Here is a 24,969-nt window from a genome sequence, read left to right as displayed (position 1 = left end):
TTAGAATTTTGTATCCTACGAGTATATTGCCAAAATTTAAAATGTGCAAAAGATTACAAAAAGAAAAACCTGGGGAGAGACACTAAGAGTGACCAGGTGCTGAGCAGCTATTTATCATAAGTTTTTCCATAAAAATAATTTGTTGCTATGTGTATTATTTTGATTAAAAAAGAATGTTTTCAAACATGCAGCCCTCAGAGAGCGACACATTTGCCCTCCTCCTTCCTAAACCAATTCTCCACCGTCCGCCACTAGGGGGCAGTATGTCATCATATTTATAATTAAAAGCTTTGAGTCACACTTGGATTAAAATTCCAACCCTCCCACAGATAACAATTATAAACTCTGGATAAAACAAAACAGTTACTGGCAAGGTCTTATCCCAAGTTAAATTAGTCTCTTGACATATTTTAGCAATGCTCCTTTTTAATGTATGATTCATTTTCTCGGTTTTTTCTTGTTGACTGTGGTCTCCAGGAGGAATGTACTTTCCAATTAATTTGCAGGGCTTTAGACACCTGTTTGGTTATACTGGAGACAAAAGCAGGTCCATTGTCACTTTGAAGGGTGTAAGACAATCTAAATCGGGGAATAATATCCTTAAGGAGAGCTTTCACCACTTCAGAGGCTATTTCTGTCCAGGTGGGATATGCTTCCACCCATTCTGAAAGTATCCACAAACACCAGCAGGTATCTGAAATTTCCTGCAGCTTGAGGCACTTGAGTAAAGTCTATTTGCTGATCTTCGGTAGGGCAGGTTCCTTTGTGTTGAGTCCCCGTCACTAAGTTTCTTCCTGTACAACAGATGTCCCCTTGGGTTTTTGTTACCATAAAGTGACAACTGTCTGACTTTCCCCACCCTGATGTAGTATCACAAACGCTTGCACCTAGAGGATTTCGTCATTCTTCCCTGTTTCTCCACAGCATAACTACAGAGCCATTCAAAGGCAACCATAAAACCATCAATAGCGATGAAGCATCTCTAACCGTTAAAAGGATGCCTATTGGCCTTGGCATCCACCAACCAGGCTGAACTCTGGGATGGGCCTCTCAGTGATTTTAGGAACCAAGTGTAACCTTTAGGAACCAAGTGTAACCTTTCTCCCACTTTGGGACAAGAACAGACAGGGTGTGTGTGTGTGTGTGTGTGTGTGTGTGTTCCTTTCCTTCATTTGACATCAATCTGTAAATGAAAAAATGGTACCAAAACAAAATGAAATGAAAAACCCCTAACAACAAACAAAAACCTAAATAAACCCTCAAGTTTGGTCATGGGATTTTACATATCACAAGAGCCATCAACTCAACCCTCACGCAATGCGACTCCTTGGAGAGCTGTTGGATCCAGACCAACAACACAGGAGACTGCAGGCAACGGAATTAACACCACAGCAGGGGTGACGTTACATGGGGCACAGGGTCCCAAGATAACCCTCCCTAGCCCTCTTGTGGAGATCTTAACAGGTACTGTGGCCACACACTGTTACCATGTTACCTCTCAGTCATGGATTAATAGCTGTAATCAGGTCACCTACCCAAAATACACCCCAGAGGACTTTCTTTAGGGATAGTAGAAACATTCCCCGTTTTTTTTTTTTTTTTTTTTTTTTTTGCGGTACGCAGGCCTCTCACTGCTGCGGCCTCTTCCGTTGCAGAGCACAGGCTCCGGACGCGCAGGCTCAGCGGCCATGGCTCACGGGCCCAGCCGCTCCGCGGCATGTGGGATCTTCCCGGACGGGGGCATGAACCCACGTCCCCTGCATCGGCAAGCGGACTCTCAACCACTGCGCCACCAGGGAAGCCCCATTCCCCAATTTTTAAAGACAGAAATACAAGACAAACAAAACACAAACAGTGCACACAAACGCCAGCATCCAAAGAAACAAACAATCCCGTTCACAAATCGGGGAAAAGTCCAGCGGTTATTGCCTCTCTCCAACAGGGTACCCCCACTCAAATACAAAAGAAACTGGCTTATTCCGGAGGAAAAAGTCCCAAGTGGAGGAAAAAGTTTCCGGCTGTACACACCAGAACTACTTACCCTGCTGTATGGAGCCTGTCGGCTCCCACAGGTCAAGTTCTTGCTCCCACTGCCAAGCGATGGGTCAGCTGGTGCCGCTTTGGGGAATTGTGAAGGGAAGATCCTCAGGACAAGTGGTCCCGGCAGCTGCTAGGGCCTTACCTGAAAATCCCCCAGCCAGGGCTGGTTGGCCGTGAGCAGCAAGGCTCCTGGCCGGCTTTGCAAAAATTGGTACTACGGGCTTCCCTGGTGGCGCAGTGCTTGAGAGTCCGCCTGCCGATGCAGGGGACACGGGTTCGTGCCCCAGTCCGGGAAGATCCCACATGCCACGGAGCAGCTGGGCCCGTGAGCCATGGCCGCTGAGCCTGCGCGTCTGGAGCCTGTGCTCTGCAACGGGAGAGGCCGCAGCAGTGAGAGGCCCGCGTACCACAAAAAAAAAAAAAAAAAAAAAAAAAAAAAAAAAAATTGGTACTACTTGCCCCACATCGGGCCAATAAATCCAGAGATGAGTCGTTGGGGCAAAGAATAGTGACTTCATTCACAAAGCCAGCATCCTGTTCAGAAGACGGTGGACGAGCATCTCAAAGAACCATCTTCCCCGAGTTAGAGTTCAGGCTCCTTTTATACTAAAAGGGGAGAGAGAAAGTCCTGGTTCTGGGTCAGACTCCGGAGGTGTTAATTTCTTCCTTCCCTCAGCCATTCACAGGTGGGCCTGGTCAGGAGATTTCCCTTGAGCTAAACAAAGGTATTTTAGCTTAATGCTCATTACCTGGGAGGCAGGGTTCCCCGAGATGGGTCATTATGTATGATTTAAGCTTATAGGCAAAATCCCTTTAGTGATTAACTTGTAATAGAATACAAAAGTTCTTCCAGATTGCAAAATGCGTGGAAAGTAGAGAGTTCCCAGTTTTCCCTACTTTTAACATCTTGCACTAGTGTGGCACTTTGTTATAACTGGTAAATCACTATTGATACATCATTATTAGCTAAAGTGTCTAGACATAGTAGGGTTCACTCCTTTTTTTTTTTTTTTTTTTGGAAGTATAGTTGGCTTACAATGTTGTGTTAGTTTCCGGTATACAGCAAAGTGATTCAGCTATATATATATTCTTTTTCAGATTCTTTTCCATTATAGGTCATTATAAGATATTGACTATAGGGCTTCCCTGGTGGCGCAGTGGTTGAGAGTCCGCCTGCCGATGCAGGGGACACAGGTTCGTATCCCGGTCTGGGAAGGTCCCACATGCCGCGGAGCAGCTGGGCCCATGAGCCATGGCTGCTAAGCCTGCGCGTCTGGAGCCTGTGCTCCACAACGGGAGAGGCCACAACAGTGAGAGGCCCACATACCACAAAAAAAAAAAAAAAAGAGATTGACTATAGTTCACTGTGCTACACAATAGGTCCTTGTTGTTTACCTATTTTATATATAGTACTGTGTATCTGCTAATTCCAAACTCCTAATTTATCCCTCCCCCCACTTTCCCTTTTGGTAACCATAAGTTTCTTTTCTGTGTCTGTGGGTCTGTTTCTGTTTTGTAAATAAGTTCATTTGTATCATTTTTTAGATTTCACATATAAGTGAGATAATATAATATTTGTCTTTGGCTTAGATCACTTAGTATGATAATCTCTGAGCCCATCCATGTTGCTGCAAATGGCATTATTTCATTCTTTTTTATGACTGGGTAGTATTCCATTGTATATATGTACCACATCTTTATCCATTCATCTGTCGATGGACATTTAGGTTGCTTCCACGTCTTGGCTGTTGTAAATAGTGCTGTAATGAACATTGGGGTGCATGTGTCTTTTCGAATTAGTTTTCTCCGGTTATATGCCCAGGAGTGGGATTGCTGGATCATATGGTAGCTCTATTTTTAGTTTTTTGAGGAACCTCCATACTGTTGTTTTCCATTGGCTGCACCAACTTACATTCCCACCAGCTGTGTCGGAAGGTTCCCTTCTCTCCACATCCTCTCCAGCATTTAGTATTTGTGGACTTTTTAATGATGGCCATTCTGACTGGTAGTGTGAGGTGGTACCTCATTGTGGTTTTTTTTTTTTTTTTTTTTTTTTTTTTTTTTTTTGCGGTAGGCAGGCCTCTCACTGTTGCGGCCTCTCCCCTTGCAGAGCACAGGCTCCGGACGCGCAGGCTCAGCAGCCATGGCTCACGGGCCCAGCCGCTCCGCGGCATGTGGGATCTTCCCAGACTGGGGCACGAACCCGTGTCCCCTGCATCGGCAGGCGGACTCTCAACCACTGCGCCACCAGGGAAGCCCCCCTCATTGTGGTTTTGATTTGCATTTCTCCAATAATTAGTGATGCTGAGCATCTTTTCATGTGCCCGTTGGCCACTGGATGTCTTCTTTGGAGAAATGTCTATTTAGGTCTTCGGCCTTCTAGTTTTATTTTTTGTTTCCAGGGACGACCTCAAACCCTGCTCAACCCCAGAGCTCCCTCTTCAAATGCCTTGTCCCCTCCTTCAACCCACAGCCCCCCAACTCCCAGCACATTCCTCTCCCAGCCATAGCCCCCAAGGCCCGTTACCCCCTCAGAGAGACACACAGATGGGGCCCCAGCACCAGATTTTATTGCTTCCCTCGCAGAGAGGAGGCATCCTTTGGGCAGGTGCTGGGGGTGAGTTCAGGGCACCTGGGGGAGTGTTTCTCGTCTCTGTGGTGTGAGGCTCAGATTCGGAGCTGGGGGTTAGTGGAGGCTCTAAGAGGCTGAGCTTGGCGTAGGGGGCCTTGGTCTGGGAGGGGAGACTCTGCCAGTGAGAAGTGGGTGGTCCCTCACTTTGGGTCTGTGAGCCCCTGGGGGGATCTGGGAGGGGCTGCAATGTCTCAGGGAGAGAAGTTGACCCGGTGGGTCCGTGAGAACCCAGGGGCAGGGGGACACCGGAGGCCGTGTCCGCATCCTGCAGGGCCGGACAGGGGGCCCTGGCCACTGGGGCCCCTCTGCGGGTCAGCCCATGGGGCGACAAGGCTGCAGTGGGCACGCTGGGGCTCAGAGCTCATCGTGGTGACGCGTCAGGTCCTCCCCGTAGTTGGTGGCCTGGCTGCCCACGAACATGTTCCAGTTGCCCAGGATCTCAGCCTTGCTCAGACGCCCGTCCTGGGGGGGGTGGTCAGAGGTCAGCAGGATGCCACGGTGCCCTGCCTGGGAGACTCCTCCCTGGAGCCAAGTATGGCTCCCATGGTCTCTGTTCCCCTCTCTCTGGTTTCCGTCCCCCTCTCTCTGGGTCCCTGTCACCTTCTCCCTGGGTCCCTGTTCCTGCTTTTCTCCCTCCCCACCTCGATCTCTTTGTCCCTCTTTCTTTCTCCAGCCAAACAGGGACCCCAAAGCCCCAGGCCCACGTTTTGGTCATTTCTGCCCACTGGCCCAGCATCATCCCCCTGCGCCCCTGCACCTTGTCCATGTCACTCTCGTGCAGCAAGTGGTTGGCCTCCACCAGCGGCTGGTCCTGGGCAGGGGGCAGCACCCAGTGGCCCACCTCACTCCCATCCAGATGCCCATCTTTGTTCAGATCTCGGAAGTCCCGGAACTGTTCCCGCTCCATCTGCACCCAGGCTGGCTCCTCCTCCCCGGGCTCTGCCGAGTACAGATCCGCTGGGGTTGGGGGTGAGAGAGGGTGACATCAGGGGCAGTTCCTGGGGCCTCCCAGCCTGGCTCTGACGCTCCTGGACCCCGGAACCTCGGACCACCCACTTCACTTTCCTTCACCTCAGTTTCCTCTTCTGTTAAATGGAATTGATAACAAACCCGACTTGAAGGTGATCACTATGCTGCACGTGAAATTGACTTCATTGATTGGTCATTTGATTGATTGAATCATCCATCCATTTGATTGATACACGCATGAAACAGAGTGTGCACTGTGTGGTGCAGTGCCTGGCACATAGTAGGCACCCATACGAAGGAGCAATGAGTGAAGATTTTTATAGGAGATCCTCTAAAGCTACACTTTGAACAGCTCACCACACCCAGAACATCCCTAGAGATTCTAGGAGCCTCTCATTTGCTGCAATCATTTGTAAATGTTTGAAAAGCTCTTCACCCCAAGGGCCCACATATACATTTGGAAGACATTACAACCTGACAAGGTTTTTTTTTTTTTGTGGTACGCGGGCCTCTCACTGGTGTGGCCCCTCCCGTTGCAGAGCACAGGCTCCGGATGCGCAGGCTCAGCGGCCATGGCTCACAGGCCCAGCCGCTCCGCGGCATGTGGGATCTTCCCGGACCGGGGCACGAACCCATGTCCCCTGCATCGGCAGGCGGACTCTCAACCACTGCGCCACCAGGGAAGCCCAAAATGAACATCCTTTTTTTTTTTTTTTTTGGACAAGTCTTTTTATACCAGACACAAAGCCACCATAATTAGGACAGAATGCCTTCCTCTGCTCCGGGGCCAGGCCAGGGAGCTGTCACAGGGAGGGATGTCCTCAAAGACGGAACAGGTTTCAGGCACACAATTACCCACTTAGCCTTCAGGCTTCGTGTTTGTTTTTTTTTTTAATGGTCTTACGTCTTTTTTTTTTTTTTTGCCATGCCGTGTGTCTTGCGAGATCTTAGTTCCCCGACCAGGAACTGAACCTGTGGCCATGGCAGTGAAAGCGCCGAGTCCTAACCATTGGACTGCCAGGGAAGTCCCTGGAGTTCTTTCTGACCAAAAAGAGAGAGAGAGACTTCTATTTTCCTCGAAGACAGAAGAAAATAAATGATGCTTAAATTAAAATGTCTTGCCTATGGGTTTGTTCCATAGAAGCATTCTATAAAGCAATGTTTTCAAACTTTAAAGACTTCCACGTTTAATAGCCTTCCCTTCAACCAAATTCTTTGTGCCCCTGAGGACAGGGACAGAGGCAGAACCAGTGGGGAATTGGGGGGTGTCTTGATGGCTCCCCAACATCGTGAATAACAGGAGATGCAGCATTTGCTGTGTAAATGCAGGCTCCAGACAATTTCCCTGACATCCTATCCCAACCAGACATAGCCCCTGAGCCCTGATTTTGTAGAAACTCCACACTTTCCCAGGAACGGACCTGCTCTGTGATATTCTCTGCTCTATCCTCGACCACCAACATGCAATAGGTGCTTGATAAATGTTTCCTGGCCTGGCACACAGTAGGTGCTTGATAAATGCTTTTGTGGTCTGGCAAACAGAAGGGACTCCATAAATGTTTCCTGAGCCTGGCACACAATAGGTGTTTGATAAAGATTTGCTGGGCCCAGCAAATATATGTGCTCAGTAAGTGTTCCTTAGGGCTGGCCCACAGTGGATACTCAGTAAATGTTGGGTGGATGGATGGACCCAGGCAGCAACCCTGACCCACTTCAGAGAGCCTTCACTCTAATGGCTGATATATATCAGCTGCCACCCATGCTCGGGAGAGGACAGGCCTCCTTGGGGAGGGAATCAGTCCCACTCACCGATGTACTCGTCCACTTGCACATAGCCGTCTTTGTTCTTGTCCAGATCCTCCAGGGTTTCCTGGGGAAAAAGAGGCATCAGGGCTGAGAAAATGCAGAAACAAAGGAAAACAGTCAAACAGGACAAAATATTATTAGTTTAGTCATTAAGCATAGTCAAGGACCCTTTAGTTCCTCTTCAAGGGCTATAGATAATATTCTGAGCCATGTCCGCTGAGCTGTCTTATAGGTGCCGAAACCCCACTGGATGGAAGAAGTTAACTACACCTGGCATGGGCAGGGGGTACAGGAGAAATCTCTGGACTTTCCATTCAATTTTGCTGTGAACTTAAAATGGCTCCAGAAATTAAAGTCTAATGGAAAAAAAAGAAAAGAGAGAAGAGAAAAAAAATCCTGCCACTCTAAAATAAAGACAGAGTTGGCAAAAAAAAAAAAAATGTATATATATATATATAAAGTAATAGAAGATGGGAGGCCAGCAGGAATGGCCTCAGAGTGGACACTCCATGTCTGGTGTTGGGATTTTCCTGGGGTTCAGCCAGGATGGGGGCTATCTAAGGCACTGCTGGGCGATGTGGTTTTTCTGAAGGCAGGCTGGGTGCCTGGACCCCAAAGGTGAGCACAGAAAGGGGGAGGCCAGATCAGGAGAGATTAGATACTGGGGGGTTGGAGGGTGGGCGCTGGAGCCCCGAAGGTAAGTTTTGGGAGGCTAGTCCTGATATCAGGAGCCTGGGTCCCGGGAGGGAGGTGGGAAGCAGCGCTCCGCAGGCCTCCGCTCACAGCAATCACAATGTCCCGCATGTGAGGGAACTCCTCAGGGTGCAGGAAGGCCGTCAGCTCTTCTCGGGTGGCCATCGAGTCCCCGTCCTGGTCAGCCGCCCGGAAACGCCGCTCGTCCCGAGTCAGCATCTTCTTGTAGGTCTCTGCGTCCTCCATGTCGTGAAATTCTTCACCTGGGGAAGGAGGGATCTTGGTGGGATGTGCTTTAAGACAAAGGGATCTGGGACTTCCCTGGTGGTCCAGTGGTTAAGACTCCACCTTCCAATGCAGGGGACTCGGGTTCAATCCCTGGTCTGGGAACTGAGGTTCCACATGAAGCAGGGTGTGGCCAAAACTTAAAAAAAAAAGACAAAGGGATCTAACTGGGGAGTCAGGGAAGGGAGACCTCCACCGAATTAATAATAATTAATAGTAGCTACCTTGTAGTGAGAGCTTATCATGTGCTAAGCTCTTTATCTACAAAATTGCAATGAATTCTCACAAAAAGCAAGCAAAATGAGTTATTTTGTAGTAGTTGTTGTTGTTGGGTTTTTTTGGGGCCGCACCGAGAGGCTTGTGGGATCTTAGTTCCCCGACCAGGAATTGAACCCGCACGGTTGGCAGTGAAAGCACGAAGCCCTAACTACTGGACCTCCAGGGAATTCCCAGTTTTTTCATTTATTCTTACTTTATGAAGGAGAAAGCTGACTGTCAGAGAGAGGAAATAACTTGCCCAAGGTCATGCAGCCAGGAAGGATGGACTTTGAGTTGATACTGGCCCACTGGGCCCCGAAGTCATGCTCTGGTGCAGTATACCGACTCAGCTTGCTGGACACAGAGGAGGGGAAGGACATTTTCAACAAAGGGAACAGTATGTGCAGAGTGTAGAGGTTTGAAGAGCACGGTGAGTTCAGGGAAACTGCAGAAGATCCATTTAGCTGGGGCAGAAAATGCAGAAAAACGATGGTGGATGGTTGGGTGAGACGGGGCTGAGGAGGTAAGACTCTCTCCTGGGGACCCTGGGGAGCCATGGGGGGCTGTGAGCAGGGGAAGGTCAAGGTCAGCTCTGAGTGTGGAAAGATCCCTCTGGGTGTATGTGAGGGACAGGCTGGAGGGGGATGCTGGGTTGAGGGTCCAGGAGGGAGTGGATAAGAGCCGTAGGGGGCCGAGGACTGGGGCATGGGGCTGGAGAGGAGGGAATCCAGAGGCAGAGGAAGAATAAATGGCTTGGGGTTCTCAGGATGAGAGGTCAGAGATCAAAGGTCAGGCAGATAGGCCTTGGGAGGTAGATGTCCCCGGTCAAGGATCTGAAGTTCCCCAGTGGATGTCAGAATGAGAAACCAGAGATAAAGGGTTGGGAGTTTCAGGGTGATGGGGTTCTAGAAGTGGGTAGACCCTGGTCACGGGTCGGAGGTCAAAGGTCAGGGATCTGGTTAACGGGCTTAAAGTTCTCAGGATGAAGGTGTCAAAAAGGTCCGGGTCATGGTGTGTGTGCGGGGAGCAGGGGTCGGGTCGCGTACCCGGCTCGTAGTGGCCGTAGGTGGCGTTGCGCAGCTCCTCCCAACCCACACGCCCGTCGCGGTCTGTGTCGTACGTGTTCCAGGCCGCGCTCACCGAGTCCCGTATGTGCCGCTTCTGCGTGTGTGCGATCCACGCGCGGAGCTCTGCCAGCGACACCCAGCCGTCTCTGTCCCCGGCGCGGTCCATGCGGTCCACGATGCGCCTGAGAGCCGGGGCGGGGCACACGTCAGTCTCGGGCCCCGCCCACCCCCGGGTCCCGCCTTCTTCCAGGAACTCGAGACACACCCCCACATAGGGCTGAAAAGGTCCCTGAGTCGCCAGCAAATTGGGGGGAGGCGCCTGTCAATCCCGGTACCACGCCCCCTCAATCCAGGGTCCGCTCCCAGAGGCCATAACGCCCTTTCCGAGACGCGGCGGGCCTGTGGCTGGCGCTGCGGTCCACGACACGCCCGCTTGGGGAAAGGACCTATGACAATCCAGGGTTCCACTCTCCACTCTGGCCTGCACGTGCTCCATGTCTAGCTTGAACGAGCTGGGGAGGGGGGCAGAGGGCAGGGAGTCACACCGTGCCCCTCTCCCGCAGATTCCCTGTCCCAAGACTCACTCTGAACTCCGATCGCCAAGGCTACAGACGCTCCGGACCTCTCGCCGTCTCAGGCTCCGCCCCCTTCCCCCGGCTCTGCCAGTCTTCAGAACCTCTAGCCCCCCTAGCCCCGGCCCCTGCTCGGCCCCCTCCCGGGCTGCGAGCGTCAATTTCAGGCCCGTATCCCTGCAGCCCCGAGGTATGCTGCGACTCGCCCCTTTTCTCGAGTTTTTCCCAGCCGTTATCAGGCTTTGCCCTATGACCATCAGCCCCAACACTGCAGGCTCGGCTTCCACCCACTCCTCCCCGTGCTCCAGCCTGATCCTGTACACCTCCATGTCACATGTCAAGCCCTTTTAGGCCCCCACCTCATGCCCCTTCTCTCGGGCCACGCCTCTCGGCTCCCAGGTCCCACCCCTCTCCCCTGGCAGTGCCCCGTCATTGGTCTGTGTTCTCGCCCAACCGCTAACGGAGCCCACATGGAGCCCTTCTTCCTGTCACCGTCCCGAAGCCGCCGCAAACCAGTCCCCAGAATTGAATTTGAGATGGCCCTGCCCAGGTCGCTGATCCCTTCCTCCAGCGCTAGGCTGTCTCTGCTCTGTTTAGTAGGGGTCCGGCTACCCTGAGGTTCCAGCTGTGGTTAAGAGTTTGGGCTCTAGAGCCAGACATTTAGGTTCAAATCCTGCCACCTCTTCTTGCTGGCTGTGTGACCGTGGGCAAGTCACTTACCCTGTCTGTGCCTTAGTTTCCCCCTCTGTAAAATGGGGATAAATAACAGAAAATACCTCACAGCTTGTGGGGATTAAACGACTTAAGTCTCGTAAAGCACTTTGAACAGCACCAGGTGTTGTCCTAAGTGCTATGTCAAATGTGTAAGTGTATCACTGCCTTTCCTCCCCCATCCTTCCTACACCCAACCCCATCCATGCACAATATCCCAGCCAGCAGACCTGGCCACCACCGCTATCTCCACCCTGAATCTGGTGACCCTAGTCTCCTCTCCCACCTGGAAGACTGCAGCCACTTCCTCACTGGGCTCCCTGCTTCTTGCTCGCTATAATCTGTTCCCTGCATGGCGACCAGAGGGATACTGTTAAAGCCTAAGTCAGCTCAGAGCCATCCCATAGCCCTTATCTCACTCAGAGAAAAGCATAAAACTTCACTGTGGCCCCAAAGGCCCTGCACAACCTGACCCCTTTGTTCTCTCTGCCACGACCTTCTACTCTCTCCCTCGGCTCACTGGGTTCCAGTCACATAGGTCTTACTGTTCTTCAGACACATCAGGCACATCAGGCCCGATCCTGCTTCAGGGCCTTTGCACTCACAGTTCCCTCTGCCTGGAATGCTATGCCCCCATACACGCACGTGTCTCATATATTACCCTCTCACCGAGGCCTCCCTTGACCTCCCTCTTTAAAATTACAACCCTGAATCTTCCTCCCCCTCCATCTCTCTCCTACCCCAGACGGGCTTGGCTTTCCTCTGGGGTGAGTTGGTCGAATTCCTTGGCCACTTCCCGTCCCAGAAAAGCCTCATGATCATATTGGAAGTTCCCGTGGGCGTCATCATGAGGGGCCTCGCTCAGGGGGGCCGCGTGGTGCACCCTCCCCTGGCCATGAGGACCGGCGTCAGGGGATGGCTTTCCCTGGGCTCCGCGCCTGAGCAGCAACAGCAGCAGCAGAAGTGACGGTCGCCACATCATCAGTCCCTGAGGAGTGGTGGAGGCTAGGAGTCAGGGGTCACAGAGAACAGGACAGAGACGGGACAGGAGGATGGGGATGGGGGAGCCTAGGACAGGACAGAGAGTTCGTAGCTGGCTGCAAAGTTTTGGGCTCAAGAAGGGACAGGAAGGGGAGAAGGGAGGCGGGGTTCTCTGAGGTTAAGCCAGCCGTGGGGACCGAATCCTCTGAGGAAGTCCCAGAGCCGCAAGTGGGGAGGATTCAAGCGGGAGACGTGGCGCAATTCCCAAGCATAGTTCAGGGCGAGGTCGTGGCCAGAAAGAAATCATGCAGGCCCCCGGGCACCGCTTTCAGCTTGGTCCCCAATCCTCCACCCAAGTGGACCCGAACCGTCCTCGCTGGGCAGGGCAGCCGCCCCCGCCTCCCTTTACCCGGTCAGACAGCTTCACTTCTCTCTCTAAATTCCACTCCGAGTTCTCCAAAAAGATGCCCAATTTGGCTGCTCTCCAGCCAGGCCCCGCCTCCCGCAGAGCAGAGGCCCCGCCCTCCTACCAATGAGCGCTCTTGAGGGCCTCAGGGGGCGGGGCCGATGGGAGCTGGGCGGGCCAAGGGCGCCCCTCGCCACGTCCACAAAGCAAAGCGCAGCCCCTTGAGGTTCGCCCCGCCCCTTCCCAGGACAGGCGGGGTGGGCAACACCGGAGTGACACGGCCGGGGGAACTACAACTCCCGGCAGGCGTCGGGGCGCCGTGCCCGACCACCTGCAGTTGTTCTAGCTCCAAAGCCTCACGGGAGGTGTATTTTTATCTCTTTCCCTTTGTCCGCAAGTTTTAGGAAGGAAGGGAACCAAGAAGCCTGAGGAGGCTTTCCTTTCCCTCAAGGAGGGAATAACTCTTCCGCTCCACCAAGGAGTCAGGTCAGACTCCAGCCAAGAATTCCTCAAAATGCCGGGCACAAACATCCAGTAAATATTTGTGAAATTTATTAATTAAAAATATATGACTTGGTATATAAAATTGGTAGATTCCACCATGGCAACAAGTTAGCCTCAGGAGAGATTTGAAGCCCAAGGCTTACACCATTTATTCCCCCCACAATTTCCTAAAAAGTTGAAACGATGAGAACACAATGATTCGGGCCCAAACCCATGTTATATGTGGAGGTGGAAGACAGCCATATATATCAGGAGGGGAAATCCAGAGGGAGGACATCGGGCTCCTTCTGGAGGCTCAGAAATACCAGGATTCCAGGAGGTCTCACAGCATGAAAAAGGACCTGACTACATTAGCTGGTAGCAGCCAGGATGGGGGACGATCGGCAGTCGCTGCGAATGCATTTATATCCTAAGATTCAGCTTCCTTGGACAGGCCAGGATTGGGTAGGAGGGCCCGTATATCGTCCCCACGGAAAGAGATCCAAGGGCCTGAGGAAAGAGGGAAGGGGGAGAGATCATTAGAATCTTTGAAATCCTCTGGGTCTCTGACTTCCCCTCCCCAACGTGTGTGTGTGTGTGTGTGTGTGTGTGTGTGTGTGTGTGTGTGTGTGTGTGTGTGTGTGTGTGTGTGTGTGTGTGTGTGTGTGTGTGTGTGTGTGTGTGTGTGTGTGTGTGTGTGTGTGTGTGTGTGTGTGTGTGTGTGTGTGTCTCTCTCTCTCTCTCTCTCTCTCTCTCTCTCTCTCTCTCTCACAGTCTCTGTCCTACCTTGTGGGTTTCTATACGCTCTGAGTCTCTGTTTCACCCCTCCAGTTTTCTGTCCCCACCACTCTCTGGGTCTCTGTCCCCCTCTGTCTAGACCTCTGTCCCCCCAGGAATGTGTCTCCCTCTTTTTTGGGATCTCTGTCCCTCTCTCTGAGGCACTTCCCTCTTCCTGTCCCACACCTGGCAGCCCCTTCCTCATCCTCCTCCACAGAAGAGCTCCTCCTGCAGCCACTGTCATGAGCAGTAAGAAGCCGATGACGATTCCAACCACTGGCACCGAGGACTTGGCTGGTGATTCTGCAGCCAGAGAATGTTGTGATATATTTAATGGACCCTCCAGAACATCTGAGTCAGGACAGGGGACTGGGGGTTCTCAGTCCGTCCCAAGCTCAGAGATCCCAGCACCAAGTTTTGGGGGAGTGGAAAGGCCACTCACACGCTGTTCTAGGTCTAGAAAGTCCCCAGGTTGTATGTAAGAACCAGCCATAGCAAGAGGGGTCTCAGTCACTCTGGTCAAGAGACCTGTAGCAGCAGGGTGGGTGTTCCAAATTGGAGAGGAGGGGTGGGCACAGAGCAGTAGAACATCAGACTCATAGAGGACTGGCAGCAGCAGACGACGAATGGTCAGACTCCATGAAGACTAGCAGCAGCAGGACGGAAGGCGGTCAGACTTAGGGAGGACTTCCCATAGTGGTTAATGGGTGGCCCGACTCAGTGAGGCCAGCAGCAGCAGGAGGAAAGGCACTCAGACTTGGGGAGGCAAGCAACACAGGACAAAAGACTGTCGGGCTTTGGAAGAACTGGCAGTGGCGGGGCAGAGAGCAGTCAGGCTCAAGAACTGGCAGCAGTGGAGTGGAAGGTGGTCGGACTCAGGAAGGATTGCTGCGGCAGAGGGAGAAAAGGCAACCAGAAGTAGGGAGCATCATTCCCCAGCGGGACCTCACCCAGCTCCACGGCGAGGGGCTGGGCCAGCCCTGCGTGCTGCACCACGCAGCGGTAGTGGTGCTCGTCGCCGCTCTTGACTGTCAGTGAAGACCAGGCGTGGAAGGAGCCATCCCCGTTGGGGCCAATGTCACCCTCACCAGAGCCAGCTGCCATCCCATTCCGTACGAATCGCAGCTGCAGCTCGGGTGGGTAGAAGGAGAAGGCACTGCAGGTGAGCACAGAAAAGCCAGGGCTGCCCGGTCGGGCCTTCAGGCGCATGGAGGGTGGCTCTGCAGACAAAGAGGCAGACAGGCCTGAGTCCCAGGCCCAGGAACCCCCAAGGCCAGGCCCAGGGTTGGAGAGGGACATAGAGAGGACTCCATTCCTTCCACTCTATCCAGCGGGCCCCACCACGTGCCCTGTGGCTTCCTGAGCCTAGAGAATATAATGGTAAAGGGGGAAGGGCCTTCCCAGGGATACAGAGACCCAACCTGTCCACCATGAGGGTATCCATGTCTCACCCAGTCCTTCCTACAATAGACACATACTGAGCATCTACCGTGTGATGTGCCCGGCACTCTTCTAGGCACTGGGGATACAGCAGTGAACAAGACAGACAAAAGTCCCTGTACTCATGGAGCTTGTGTTCTAATGAGGGGAGAGAGACGAATATTTGTGTACATGTAAATAAAAGGGAAAGAGTTTATGAAAGTGTGATGAGGGAAAATAAGACAGACACAACAGTCATTCAAAAGATAGTAAGAGAGGGACTTCCCTGGTGGCGAAGTGGTTAAGAATCCACCTGCCAATGCAGGGGACATGGGTTTGATCCCTGGTCCGGGAAGATCCTGCATGCCACGGAGCAACTAAACCCATGTGCCACAACTATTGAGCCTGCATTCTAGAGCCCGCGAGCCACAACTACTGAGCCTGCCTGCTCTTGGGCCCATGTGCCTCAACTACTGAGCCCGCGTGTTGCAACTACTGAAGCCCATGCACCTAGAGCCCATGCTCTGAAACAAGAGAAGCCACCGCAATGAGAAGCCCGTGCACCACAACGAAGAGTAGCCCTCGCTTGCTACAACAGGAGAAAGCCCGTGTGCAGCAACGAAAACCCAACACAGCCAAAAAAAAAAAAAAAGATAGTAAGAGGATATGAAAAATTTCATGCCAACGCATTTGAAGTTTAAATGACCTGGACAAATTCCTGAGAAACACAACCTTCTCAAACTGACACAAAAAGAAGTTTTACAATTGAGTAGTAATCCTGTAACTATTTAAATTTTTTAATCCATAAGTTAAAACTTTTCTACAAATAAAATTCCAGGTCCAAGGCCTTCCCTGGTGGCACAGTGGTTAAGACTCTGCGCTCCCAATGCAGGGGGCCCGGGTTTGATCCCTGGTCAGGGAACTCGATCCCATATGTATGCCACAACTAAGAGCTCTTCCCAACTAAGACCCAGTGCAACCAAATAAATTAATTAAATAAATATTTTAAAAATAAATAAATAAATAGAGCAACCTTCTTAAAAAAAAAAAAAATCCAGGTCCGGATGACATAATTAATGAACTCTCCAAAACAACTAAGGAAGAAATATACCACTCTTTTTTTTTTTTTTTGCGGTACGCGGGCCTCTCACTGTTGTGGCCTCTCCTGTTTCAGAGCACAGGCTCCAGACGCGCAGGCTCAGCGGCCATGGCTCACGGGCCCCAGCCGCTCCGCGGCACGTGGGATCCTCCCGGACCAGGGCACGAACCCCTGTCCCCTGCATCGGCAGGCGGACACTCAACCACTGCGTCACCAGGGAAGCCCGAAATATACCACCCTTACACAAATTTTTCCAGGGAACAGAAAAAGAAGAAACCGTTCCCAGCACATTTTATGAAGCCAGTGTACCTTAATAACAAAACCTCACAAGGACATAACAAGAAAGGAAATTTAAGGCCAATATCACTCGTGTAAATACACTCAAAGTCTCTAAAAATATTAGAAAATAGAATCAAGCAACTTATATAAAGGATAACACGTTACGATCAAGTGAAGTTTATTCCAGGAATTCAAGGTTGGTTTAACATTTGAAAGTCAGCTAATATAACTCACTACGTTAGAATAAAAGGGAAAAAGCAAATGGTCACTTGATAAAATTCAGCACCATTCAAAATAAAAAAATAAAACAAAAAAATTCTTAGAAAATGGGCAGAAGACCTAAATAGACATTTCACCAAGGAAGACATAAAGTTGGCCAAGAGGCACATGAAAAGATGCTCAACATCACTAATCATTAGTGAAATGCAAATCAAAACTACAGTGAGGTATCACCTCACACCCAGTCAGAATGGCCATTATCAAAAAATCTAGAAACAATAAATGCTGGAAAGGGTGTGGTGAAAAGGGAACCCTCCTGCACTGTTGCTGGGAATGTAAATTGATACAACCACTATGGAAAACAGTATGGAGGCTCCTTAAAACACTAAAAATAGAACTATCATATGACCCAGCAATCCCACCACTGACCATATACCCCGAAAAAACCATAATTCAAAAAGAGATGATGTACCACAATGTTCATTGCAGCACTACTTACAATAGCCAGGACATGGAACCAACCTAAATGTCCATCAACAGATGAATGGATAAAGAAGATGTGGCACATATATACAATGGAATATTACTCAGCCATAAAAAGAAATGAAATCGAGTTATTTGTAGTGAGGCGGATGGACCTAGAGTCTGTCATACAGAGTGAAGTAAGTCAGAAAGAGAAAAACAAACACCGTATGCTAACACATATATATGGAATCTAAAAAAAAAAAAATGGTAGTGATGAAACTAATTGCAGGGCAGGAATAAAGAGGTAGACATAGAGAATGAACTTGAGGACTTGGGGTGGGAGGGGGAAACTGGGGCAAAGTGAGAGTAGCATCGACATAGATACACTACTGAATGTAAAATAGTTGGCTGGTGGGAAGCAGCAGCATAGCACAGGGAGATCGGCTCAGCTCAGTGCTTTGCGATGACCTAGAGGGGTGGGATAGGGAGGATGGAGGGAGGCTCAAGAGGGAGGGGATATGGGGACATGTGTATGCATATGGCTGATTCACTTTGTTGTGCAACAGGAACTAACACAGTATTGTGAAGGAATTATACTCCAGTAAAGATCTATTAAAGAAAAAAATATTGAGGGCTTCCCTGATGGCGCAGTGGTTAAGAATCCGCCTGCCAATGCAGGGGACACGGGTTCGATCCCTGGCCCGGGAAGATCCCACATGCCACAGAGCAACTGAGCCCTTGCGCCACAACTACTGAGCCTGTGCTCTAGAGCCCGTGAGCCACAACTACTGAAGCTTATGTGCCTAGAGGCCGTGCTCCGCAACAGGAGAAGCCACCGCAATGAGAAGCCCACGCACCACAACGAAGAGTAGCCTCTGCTCACCGCAACTAGAGAAAGCCCGCACACAGCAACGAAGACCCAACACAGCCAAAAATAAAAACAAATAAATAAATTTATTTTTTAAAAAATTGAAAGAGGAAAAAAAAGCTCTTAGCAAACTAGGAGTTGGAGGAAACTTCCTTAATTCGTCAAAGGGATATCAACAAAAAAATCTATAACTAACATAATACTTAACAGTAAGACGCTGAATGCTTTCCCTGTGAGTTTGAGACTACAAGATGTTCATTATCACACTCTATTCAACATTGTAGTGGGGATCCTAAGATAAGAAAAATAAATAAAAGTTACTAAAACTAGAAAAGAAAATAAATAAAACATGTCAAATATGACATGATCCGAAAGAATCTAGGAAAAATTAATAGCAGTAAGTGAATTCAGCAAAGTTTCTGAATACAAGGAAAATATATAAAACTCAATAGTATTTCTGTAAATCAATAGTATTTCTATAAACTAACTACAAACTATAAGAAAATGAAATTTTTAGAATTACCATTTACAGAAGCATCAAAAAATGTCTAATACTTAGGGAAAAAAATCTAACCAAAGGGGTGTAAGACCTCTACACTGAAAACTACAAAATATTACTGAGAGAAATTAAAGGATATCTAAACAAGTACAGGGATATACTGTATTCATGGATTCGAAAACTTAATATTGTTAAGATGTCAATTCTCCCCAAACTAATCTATAGATACAATTCAATCACTATCGAAATCCCAACAGAATTTTTGGCAGCAATTGACAAGCAGAAATGTATATACAGATGCAAATGACATGGCATAACCAAGGCAATAAAACTGAAGAACTTAACTGCTAGATATCAAAACTTTCTATAAAGCTACATTAATCAAGAGAGTGAGGTATTGGCTGAATTTCAGTCCCATAATCGGTGGACTAGAAGAGAGAGACAAAAAAAAGAGAAAGAAAAGAAGAGAGGGACTTCCTTTGCCGTCCAGCACGGGTTTGATACCTGGTTGGGGAAATAGGATCCCACAGGCCGTGTAGCACGGCCAAAAAAAAAAATTAATTAATTGAGGGGACTTCCCTGGTGGTCCAGTGGTTAAGACTCCATGCTCCCAATGCAGGGGGCCCGGGTTCGATCCCTGGTCAGGGAACTAGATCCCGCATGCTGCAACTAAAGATCCCGCGTGCCGCAACTAAGACCCAGCACAACCAAATAAATAAATAAATGTTTTTTTTTAAAGTTAAAAAACTAATTGAGCCATGTACTTTAGGTAAGTCACACCTCAATAAAAAGCAAAACAAAACAAAACAAAACAAAACAAAAAGAAAGATGCTATAATGAGTGAATGGACAAAACAGTGGCATGAGAGATAATAATGGGGGTGGGATGGCACGCCCTAGCCAGGGTGGTCAGGGAGGGCCCTGCTGAAGAGCTGACATCCAAGGTCAAACCTCAAGCATGAGAAGGACCCAGTCATGGTTGGATCCCAAGGAAGAGAATCAAAAGCAGAGGGAACAGCAGGTGCAAAGGCCCTGAGGAAGGAAAGAACCTGACATATTGGAGGAAAGGGAGAAGGCCACTGTCGTTGGGAGCATTGTGAAATTACAGTGGTGGAAGGCAGCCAGACCATGAGGAGCTTGCAGGCCTTGCAACAGGGTCTGGATTTTAGTCTAAGACTAGTGGGGATCTATGGGACAGTTTTAAGCACTGGTGGGATGGGAGTTCATTTATGTTTTTAAAACATTCTTCTGACTGCTAGGTGAAGGACTGTCTATATTGAGGGCTAAGATGGAAGTAGGAATTGCACTGTGGGGGAGGCTGAGGACAAAAGAGCTGTAACTGCAGCCCTTAAGTTCCCCAGCCGTGTGTGTAATTATAGCTCAGAGTGACATATGCTGTGTGTAACAGAGGTCACACAAGATCTTGTGGGCCTCCAAAAGAGGCAAGTGAAAGCCTCATGCGCCTGAGTGGAACCTGACACCAGTGGCACCTGGCACCAGTGCAACTGGCAAAGGTGAAGAAATGGGAGGCCTGGTGTGAGCTGAAGGGGCTCCGGGTGATTCCGTCTGGCCGAGTGGAGCAGATGGAGAAATGTGAGGCTGAGGAGAGAGACAGAGGCCATGCCACGTGGGGTCTCAATGCCCGGCTGAGGGGCCTGAGCTGTGTCCCAAGGGCTCTAGGAGCCACAGGAGGGCCGCGTGCAGGAGAGGGGCAGGGGCAGCTTGGGGTAGAGAAAGACCCTCTGGGACATGATTGCAGGAAAGCGGGGTAGACTGGAAGCCTGGAGGCTGGGGAGGAGAGGCTGGGGAAGAGGATGAGGCCTCGGGCAGGGCCGTGGGGATGAAGGGGTCCGTGGGCGCCGGAACTCTCAGCGGGGTTGCTCACCCTTCCACTCCAGGTTGCCTCGGCCCCTCTCCAGATGCCCCAGCAGCCGGTGGGGGCAAGCGTAGAGCAGGAAGTTCTTCTCCTTGCTGACCGCCTCGGGCTGCTGCATCCACTCGACACTGATGGTCTGGGACTCAGGCCAGTCCCCATCCCAGGTGCCCATCTTGGGGTCAAACGTCATGAACTCCTCGCCGTTCAGGGCAAACTTGGCCACAGGCACCGAGACATTGTCAGGGCCCAACTCGCAGCCCAACAGGCCCTGCAGGGTGTAGGGACCTGGGATGCCCAAACACAGATGAGCAGGGCCCAGGAGCAGGGGCCTTGGTCCCCTCCTCCCTCAGACCCAGGATCCAGGCCCCAGCACCGTCCATCCTCACACTCAGGAGTTCCAGTCTCACCTCCTTCCCCTAAAACTTGGAGAGCTTCGAGGAAGAGCTTCTCCTTGTACCTCAGGTCTGTGGTTTCTTTCTCCCAATACCAGGACACCTGGCTTTCCCAGACCCAAGCGCCGTAGGGCTCAGCCTCAGCCCGCAGGTTATTGTAGCTCAGGTACTGCTGTGGCCCCAGCCAGCCCGACACCCAGAAGGCAGGAGTCCCCGAGGCGGGGGCGGACACGGCCGTGAAGTGGTACAGGAGGGAGCGGTGGCTCTCTGCCGGAGACACAGGAGAACAGAGCAGCTGGGCCGGGGTACCTAGATGGGAGCAGCACAGACGCCCCGCGAGAGAAAAGACCCCACCGCAGATAGAGGGGCCGGAACCTGAGAGGAGGGCCAGACCCAGAGAGAGGGACAGAGACCCAGTAAGGGGACAGGTGTTTCCCAGACACACCGCCAGAGGGAGGAGATCGTGAGATACGAAGTCAAATGAGGCAAAGAAGGAAGTGCCCGGCTCGAGTGGGACCTCGGATTTCGCTTCCTTTGCTCTTTTCCCGGTGGGCGGCACCTCCCCCGTCCGCGGCAGCCCCGGCGCCCCCCGGAGCCCCCTCACCTGCACTCAACGTCCCAGGCAGGAGGACGAGCAGCAGACCGAGCCCCCAGGGCTGAGGCCGGCGGACCCGCATCCTGAATGGGAGACCTGGGGCGGGAGGGGGCGCGTGACTCCTCCGGACCCCCGCCCCGCCCCTCCCTCCCTCCCCCAGCTCCCGCTCGGCTCCCCGCGGCCACCCCGCGCGCCTGCGACTGCGGGCGGAGGGGTTCGATCCCGGAGGATGACAACAAGGCCCTCCTCCTCGATGAACTTTCACCCCTTAATTGGATCCGAGCTGGTTAATTAGTTACAGAGCCTGGATAGGCTGAGATTCCTTGCTCGGAGTTCGGCCCCGCCTCCTTCTCCTCCCTGAGACCCGCGGGTCCCGACCGCCCTCCCTCAAACCCCAAAGTCCAGATCCCCGGCTCCCTCCTCCCTGAGACCCTGGAGTCCGGGCGCCCGGCCCTCTCCACCCTCGGTCTTGGGCCCCAGCTCTGCTCACGGCAGCCACGATCCCTTCCCTCCTGCGGCCCCAGCTGGCTCCCGTGACTAGAGACCCCAGTTCCTCTCTCACATCCTGTCCGGAGACGGCTCCTCGACTCCAGGAATATCCAACCCCGCCCCCCAGCTGCAGGGCACACCCCGGGCCCTGGGCCCAGCCTGTCTGAGTGTTGGTCTCGGCCTCTCTCTAGAAACTTTTGTCATTTGTTTTTTTCTCTCTCTATTGCTCCCTTATTTTCTTATCTTGAGGGTGTCAGCCACCCAGCAAATTCATGACGACGTTGGGAATCAACGTTATCAGAGTCCCAAACTGGGAGGTCTGTGTGCGTCCCCTTCTTACGTTGCTGTCTGTCCCCACCACCCCCAACGCCCGTCACTAGCTCCTGCTGTGATAAAAGCCCTCCAGATACTTCCACACTTCCTCCTTCCAACCCCTCCCCCAAGGGGCCCCTTAAAGTGCGCCTGCAGTTCTTTAATATCTTCTGATATGACCTTAATAACGCACAGACCCAGTATACTATATCATGCTTCGGGGCACCCTCCAACCGCCCACCGGCAGCCCACACTCCTGCTATAATGCTCCCATTCATTTGTTTTACTGTGGTAAAGTGCACAAAACAAAGGAGTTACTATTGGTTACATTTAGTGTATTCACAATGTTGTGCAACCATCACCACTATCTAGTTCCAGAACTTTTTCATCACCCCAGAGGGGACCCCAGAGACGTTAAGGGGCCCCTGCTCCCCCCAGCCCCTGGCAACAACAAGTTTACTTTCTCTCTCTATGGATTTTGCCTATTCAGGACGTTTCAGATTAATGGAATCCTACAATATTGTGGCATTTTGTGTCTGGCTTCTTTCATTTAGCATACTGTTTTTGTTTGTTTGTTTTTGGTCGCGCTGCACGGCTTGTGGAAGATCTCAGTGAAAGCACGGGGCCCTAACCACTGGACAGCCAGGGAATTCCCCAGCATATTGTTTTCAAGATTTATCCACATGGTAGCCTGTATTAGGACTTCGTTCCTTCTTATGGGTGGATAGTATTTTTTTAATTTTACTTTATTTTTTATACAGCAGGTTCTTATTAGTTATCTATTTTATATATATTAGTGTATATATGTCAATCCCAATCTCCCAATTCATCAGGTGGATAGTATTCTATTGTAGGGACTGACCACATTTCATTTATTCATTCATCAACTGACGGGCATTTAGGTTGTTTCCACTTTTTGGCTATTGTGAATAATGCTGCTGTGAACATTTGTGTACAAGTTTTTTGTTTTGTTTTGTTTTTGCATAGCTGTATTCAATTCTTTTGGGTATATACCCAGGAGTAGTGGACTTGCTAGGTCATATAATGTATTAGTCAGGGTTTTCTGGTGGAAGAGAATCAACAGGAGATATATATATATATATATATATATATATATATATATATAGAGAGAGAGAGAGAGAGAGAGAGAGAGAGAGAGAGAGAGAGAGAGAGAGAGACTTGGTATAAGGAATTGGTGCACGTGATTGTGGAGACATGGTGAGTTCAAAATCTGATAGGGATGGCCGGCAGGCTGGGGACTCTGGAAAGAGTTACATTTCAATTCTAAAGGCAGGCAGTCTGGAAAACCAAGAAGAGTTCATCTTGCAGATGAAATCCAGAGGCAGTCTGCTCTCAGAGTTCCCCTTTGTTTGTGAGGGGGAGGTGAGTTTACCACCTTCAACTGATTGGATGAGGCCCACCCACATTTTGAAGGGTGGTTGGCTTTACTCAGAGTCCGCTGATTTCTGTGTAAATCTCATCCCAAACACCCTCACAGAAACATCCAGAGTAATGTTGGGCCAAACATCCGGGCACTGTGGCCCAGCCAAGTTGACACGTGTTTAATAATGACAGATGGTAAATCTATATTCAACTGAGTGAGGGACCTCTGTTCATTTCATTACTCTCCCTGGGTCCTGCTAGAATATCCACTGAGATCCACCCTGATGCTGAAGGATCCCACTTTCATGTTCCATGAGTCCTAAAATACCTTGGGGAATTTGCCATGCCCAGCCTTCCCCTCTATGTCCCTTGGGATCCAGCTATGTCTCCGGAACACCATTCCAGCCCCTGGGCTCTCATTTTAAAGGCTCTCAGGACCCTACTCTGATGTTCCTTGGACCCTGATAAAAAGTGGTCAATGTCTGTGACAATGTCTCCCAGGACCCTGGTATACTTTTCCTTGAAGCTTAAAAACCATCACACTGGGGTCCCACTTATGTCCTACCTTAAGATGCCCCAGGGACTTCCCTGGCGTTCCAGTGGTTAAGACTCTGCGCTTCCAATGCAGGGGGCGCGGGTTTGATCCCTGTTCGGGGAACTAGGATCCCACATGCTGTGGGGCATGGCCCTCAGAAAAACAAAACCCAAAACAAACAAAACAAAGATGCCCCAGAACTCATCTAAATGCTCTCTGAGCCCAAATGTGATATTCCTCTAGTCCCACTCTGAGGCCTGTTGGCCCACTAATGGCCTCAAGATCCCACAGCGGGCTTCCCTGGTGGCGCAGTGGTTGAGAGTCCGCCTGCCGATGCAGGGGACACGGACTCGTGCCCTGGTCCAGTTAAGATGCCACGTGTCGCGGAGCGGCTGGGCCCGTGAGACATGGCCGCTGAGCCTGCGTGTCCGGAGCCTGTGCTCCGCAACGGGAGAGGCCACAACAGTGAGAGGCCCGCGTACTGCAAAAACAACAACAAAAAGATCCCACAGCCATGCCAGCACCCTGCTCCACTGCTCCACTGCCCATCACACCCTGCACAGCTCTGCTGTAATAACTAGTTTTTTTGTTTTGTTTTGTTTAGCTTTGTGATTTAATTTTTAACTTTTACTTTATTTAGGCTGCACCGGGTCTTGGTTGAGGCATGTGGGATCTAGTTTCCCAACCAGGGATCGAACCCTGGCCCCCTACATTGGGAGCGCCGAGTCTTACCCACTGGACCACCAGGGAAGTCCCTAGCTTTTTATTTTATATTGAAGTATAGTTGATTAACAATGTTGTGGTAGTTTCAGGTGTACAGCAAAATGATTCAGTTATACATATACGTGTCTATTCTTTTT

At 50.7% G+C, this 24,969-nt stretch overlaps 2 protein-coding genes across 8 annotated transcripts; both read right to left on the bottom strand.

Moving 5' to 3' along the window:
• Window positions 1–4,588: 4,588 nt before the first annotated feature.
• On the bottom strand, window positions 4,589–12,522 carry RCN3 (reticulocalbin 3). 2 transcript variants are annotated; one of them, XM_081217415.1, is made up of 7 exons: window positions 12,424–12,521; window positions 11,774–12,021; window positions 9,730–9,932; window positions 8,231–8,403; window positions 7,451–7,511; window positions 5,430–5,629; window positions 4,589–5,134 (listed from the first exon to the last, which is right to left on the bottom strand). In XM_081217415.1, the coding sequence occupies exons 2-7, from the start codon at window positions 12,013–12,015 to the stop codon at window positions 5,027–5,029; spliced, it is 987 nt and encodes a 328-aa protein (XP_081073541.1). In that variant the 5' UTR covers window positions 12,016–12,021; window positions 12,424–12,521; the 3' UTR covers window positions 4,589–5,026. The 2 variants fall into 2 exon arrangements, with proteins under 2 accessions (XP_081073541.1, XP_081073542.1); XM_081217416.1 differs by lacking the exons at window positions 4,589–5,134; window positions 5,430–5,629 and adding an exon at window positions 6,358–6,682 and having other exon boundaries at window positions 12,424–12,522.
• Window positions 12,523–12,950: 428 nt separating this feature from the next.
• Window positions 12,951–22,023, bottom strand: FCGRT (Fc gamma receptor and transporter). Of its 6 annotated transcripts, none has more exons than XM_081215295.1 (7): window positions 21,881–22,022; window positions 21,400–21,486; window positions 20,811–21,104; window positions 20,413–20,688; window positions 14,631–14,900; window positions 13,867–13,983; window positions 12,951–13,413 (listed from the first exon to the last, which is right to left on the bottom strand). In XM_081215295.1, exons 2-7 carry the CDS (start codon window positions 21,470–21,472, stop codon window positions 13,334–13,336), a joined length of 1,110 nt encoding a protein of 369 aa, XP_081071421.1. In that variant the 5' UTR covers window positions 21,473–21,486; window positions 21,881–22,022; the 3' UTR covers window positions 12,951–13,333. The 6 variants fall into 6 exon arrangements, with proteins under 6 accessions (XP_081071421.1, XP_081071422.1, XP_081071417.1 ...); XM_081215296.1 differs by having other exon boundaries at window positions 20,811–21,062; XM_081215291.1 differs by having other exon boundaries at window positions 21,822–21,896.
• Between the last annotated feature and the right edge of the window lie 2,946 nt (window positions 22,024–24,969).

Source organism: Mesoplodon bidens, assembly GCF_964165515.1.
Source record: "Mesoplodon bidens genome assembly, chromosome: 18".
In the NCBI taxonomy this organism is placed as follows: Eukaryota; Metazoa; Chordata; class Mammalia; order Artiodactyla; family Ziphiidae; genus Mesoplodon; species Mesoplodon bidens.
Note: the sequence above shows the minus strand (reverse complement) of the source record. Positions and strands in the feature narration are given on the sequence as shown.

Coding starts and splice junctions, on each gene's coding strand:
- RCN3 (XM_081217415.1), bottom strand. CDS start 12,015: ATGATGTGGCGACCGTCACTTCTGCTGCTGCTGTTGCTGCTCAGGCGC. Junction 8,404..9,729: donor CTACGGCCACTACGAGCCGG/GTACGCGACCCG, acceptor CTCCTTCCCCAG/GTGAAGAATTTCACGACATG. Junction 5,630..7,450: donor GCAAGTGGACGAGTACATCG/GTGAGTGGGACT, acceptor CCCCAACCCCAG/CGGATCTGTACTCGGCAGAG.
- FCGRT (XM_081215295.1), bottom strand. CDS start 21,472: ATGCGGGTCCGCCGGCCTCAGCCCTGGGGGCTCGGTCTGCTGCTCGTC. Junction 20,689..20,810: donor CCAAGTTTTAGGGGAAGGAG/GTGAGACTGGAA, acceptor TGGGCATCCCAG/GTCCCTACACCCTGCAGGGC. Junction 13,984..14,630: donor GCCCCTCGCCGTGGAGCTGG/GTGAGGTCCCGC, acceptor CTCTGGCTGCAG/AATCACCAGCCAAGTCCTCG.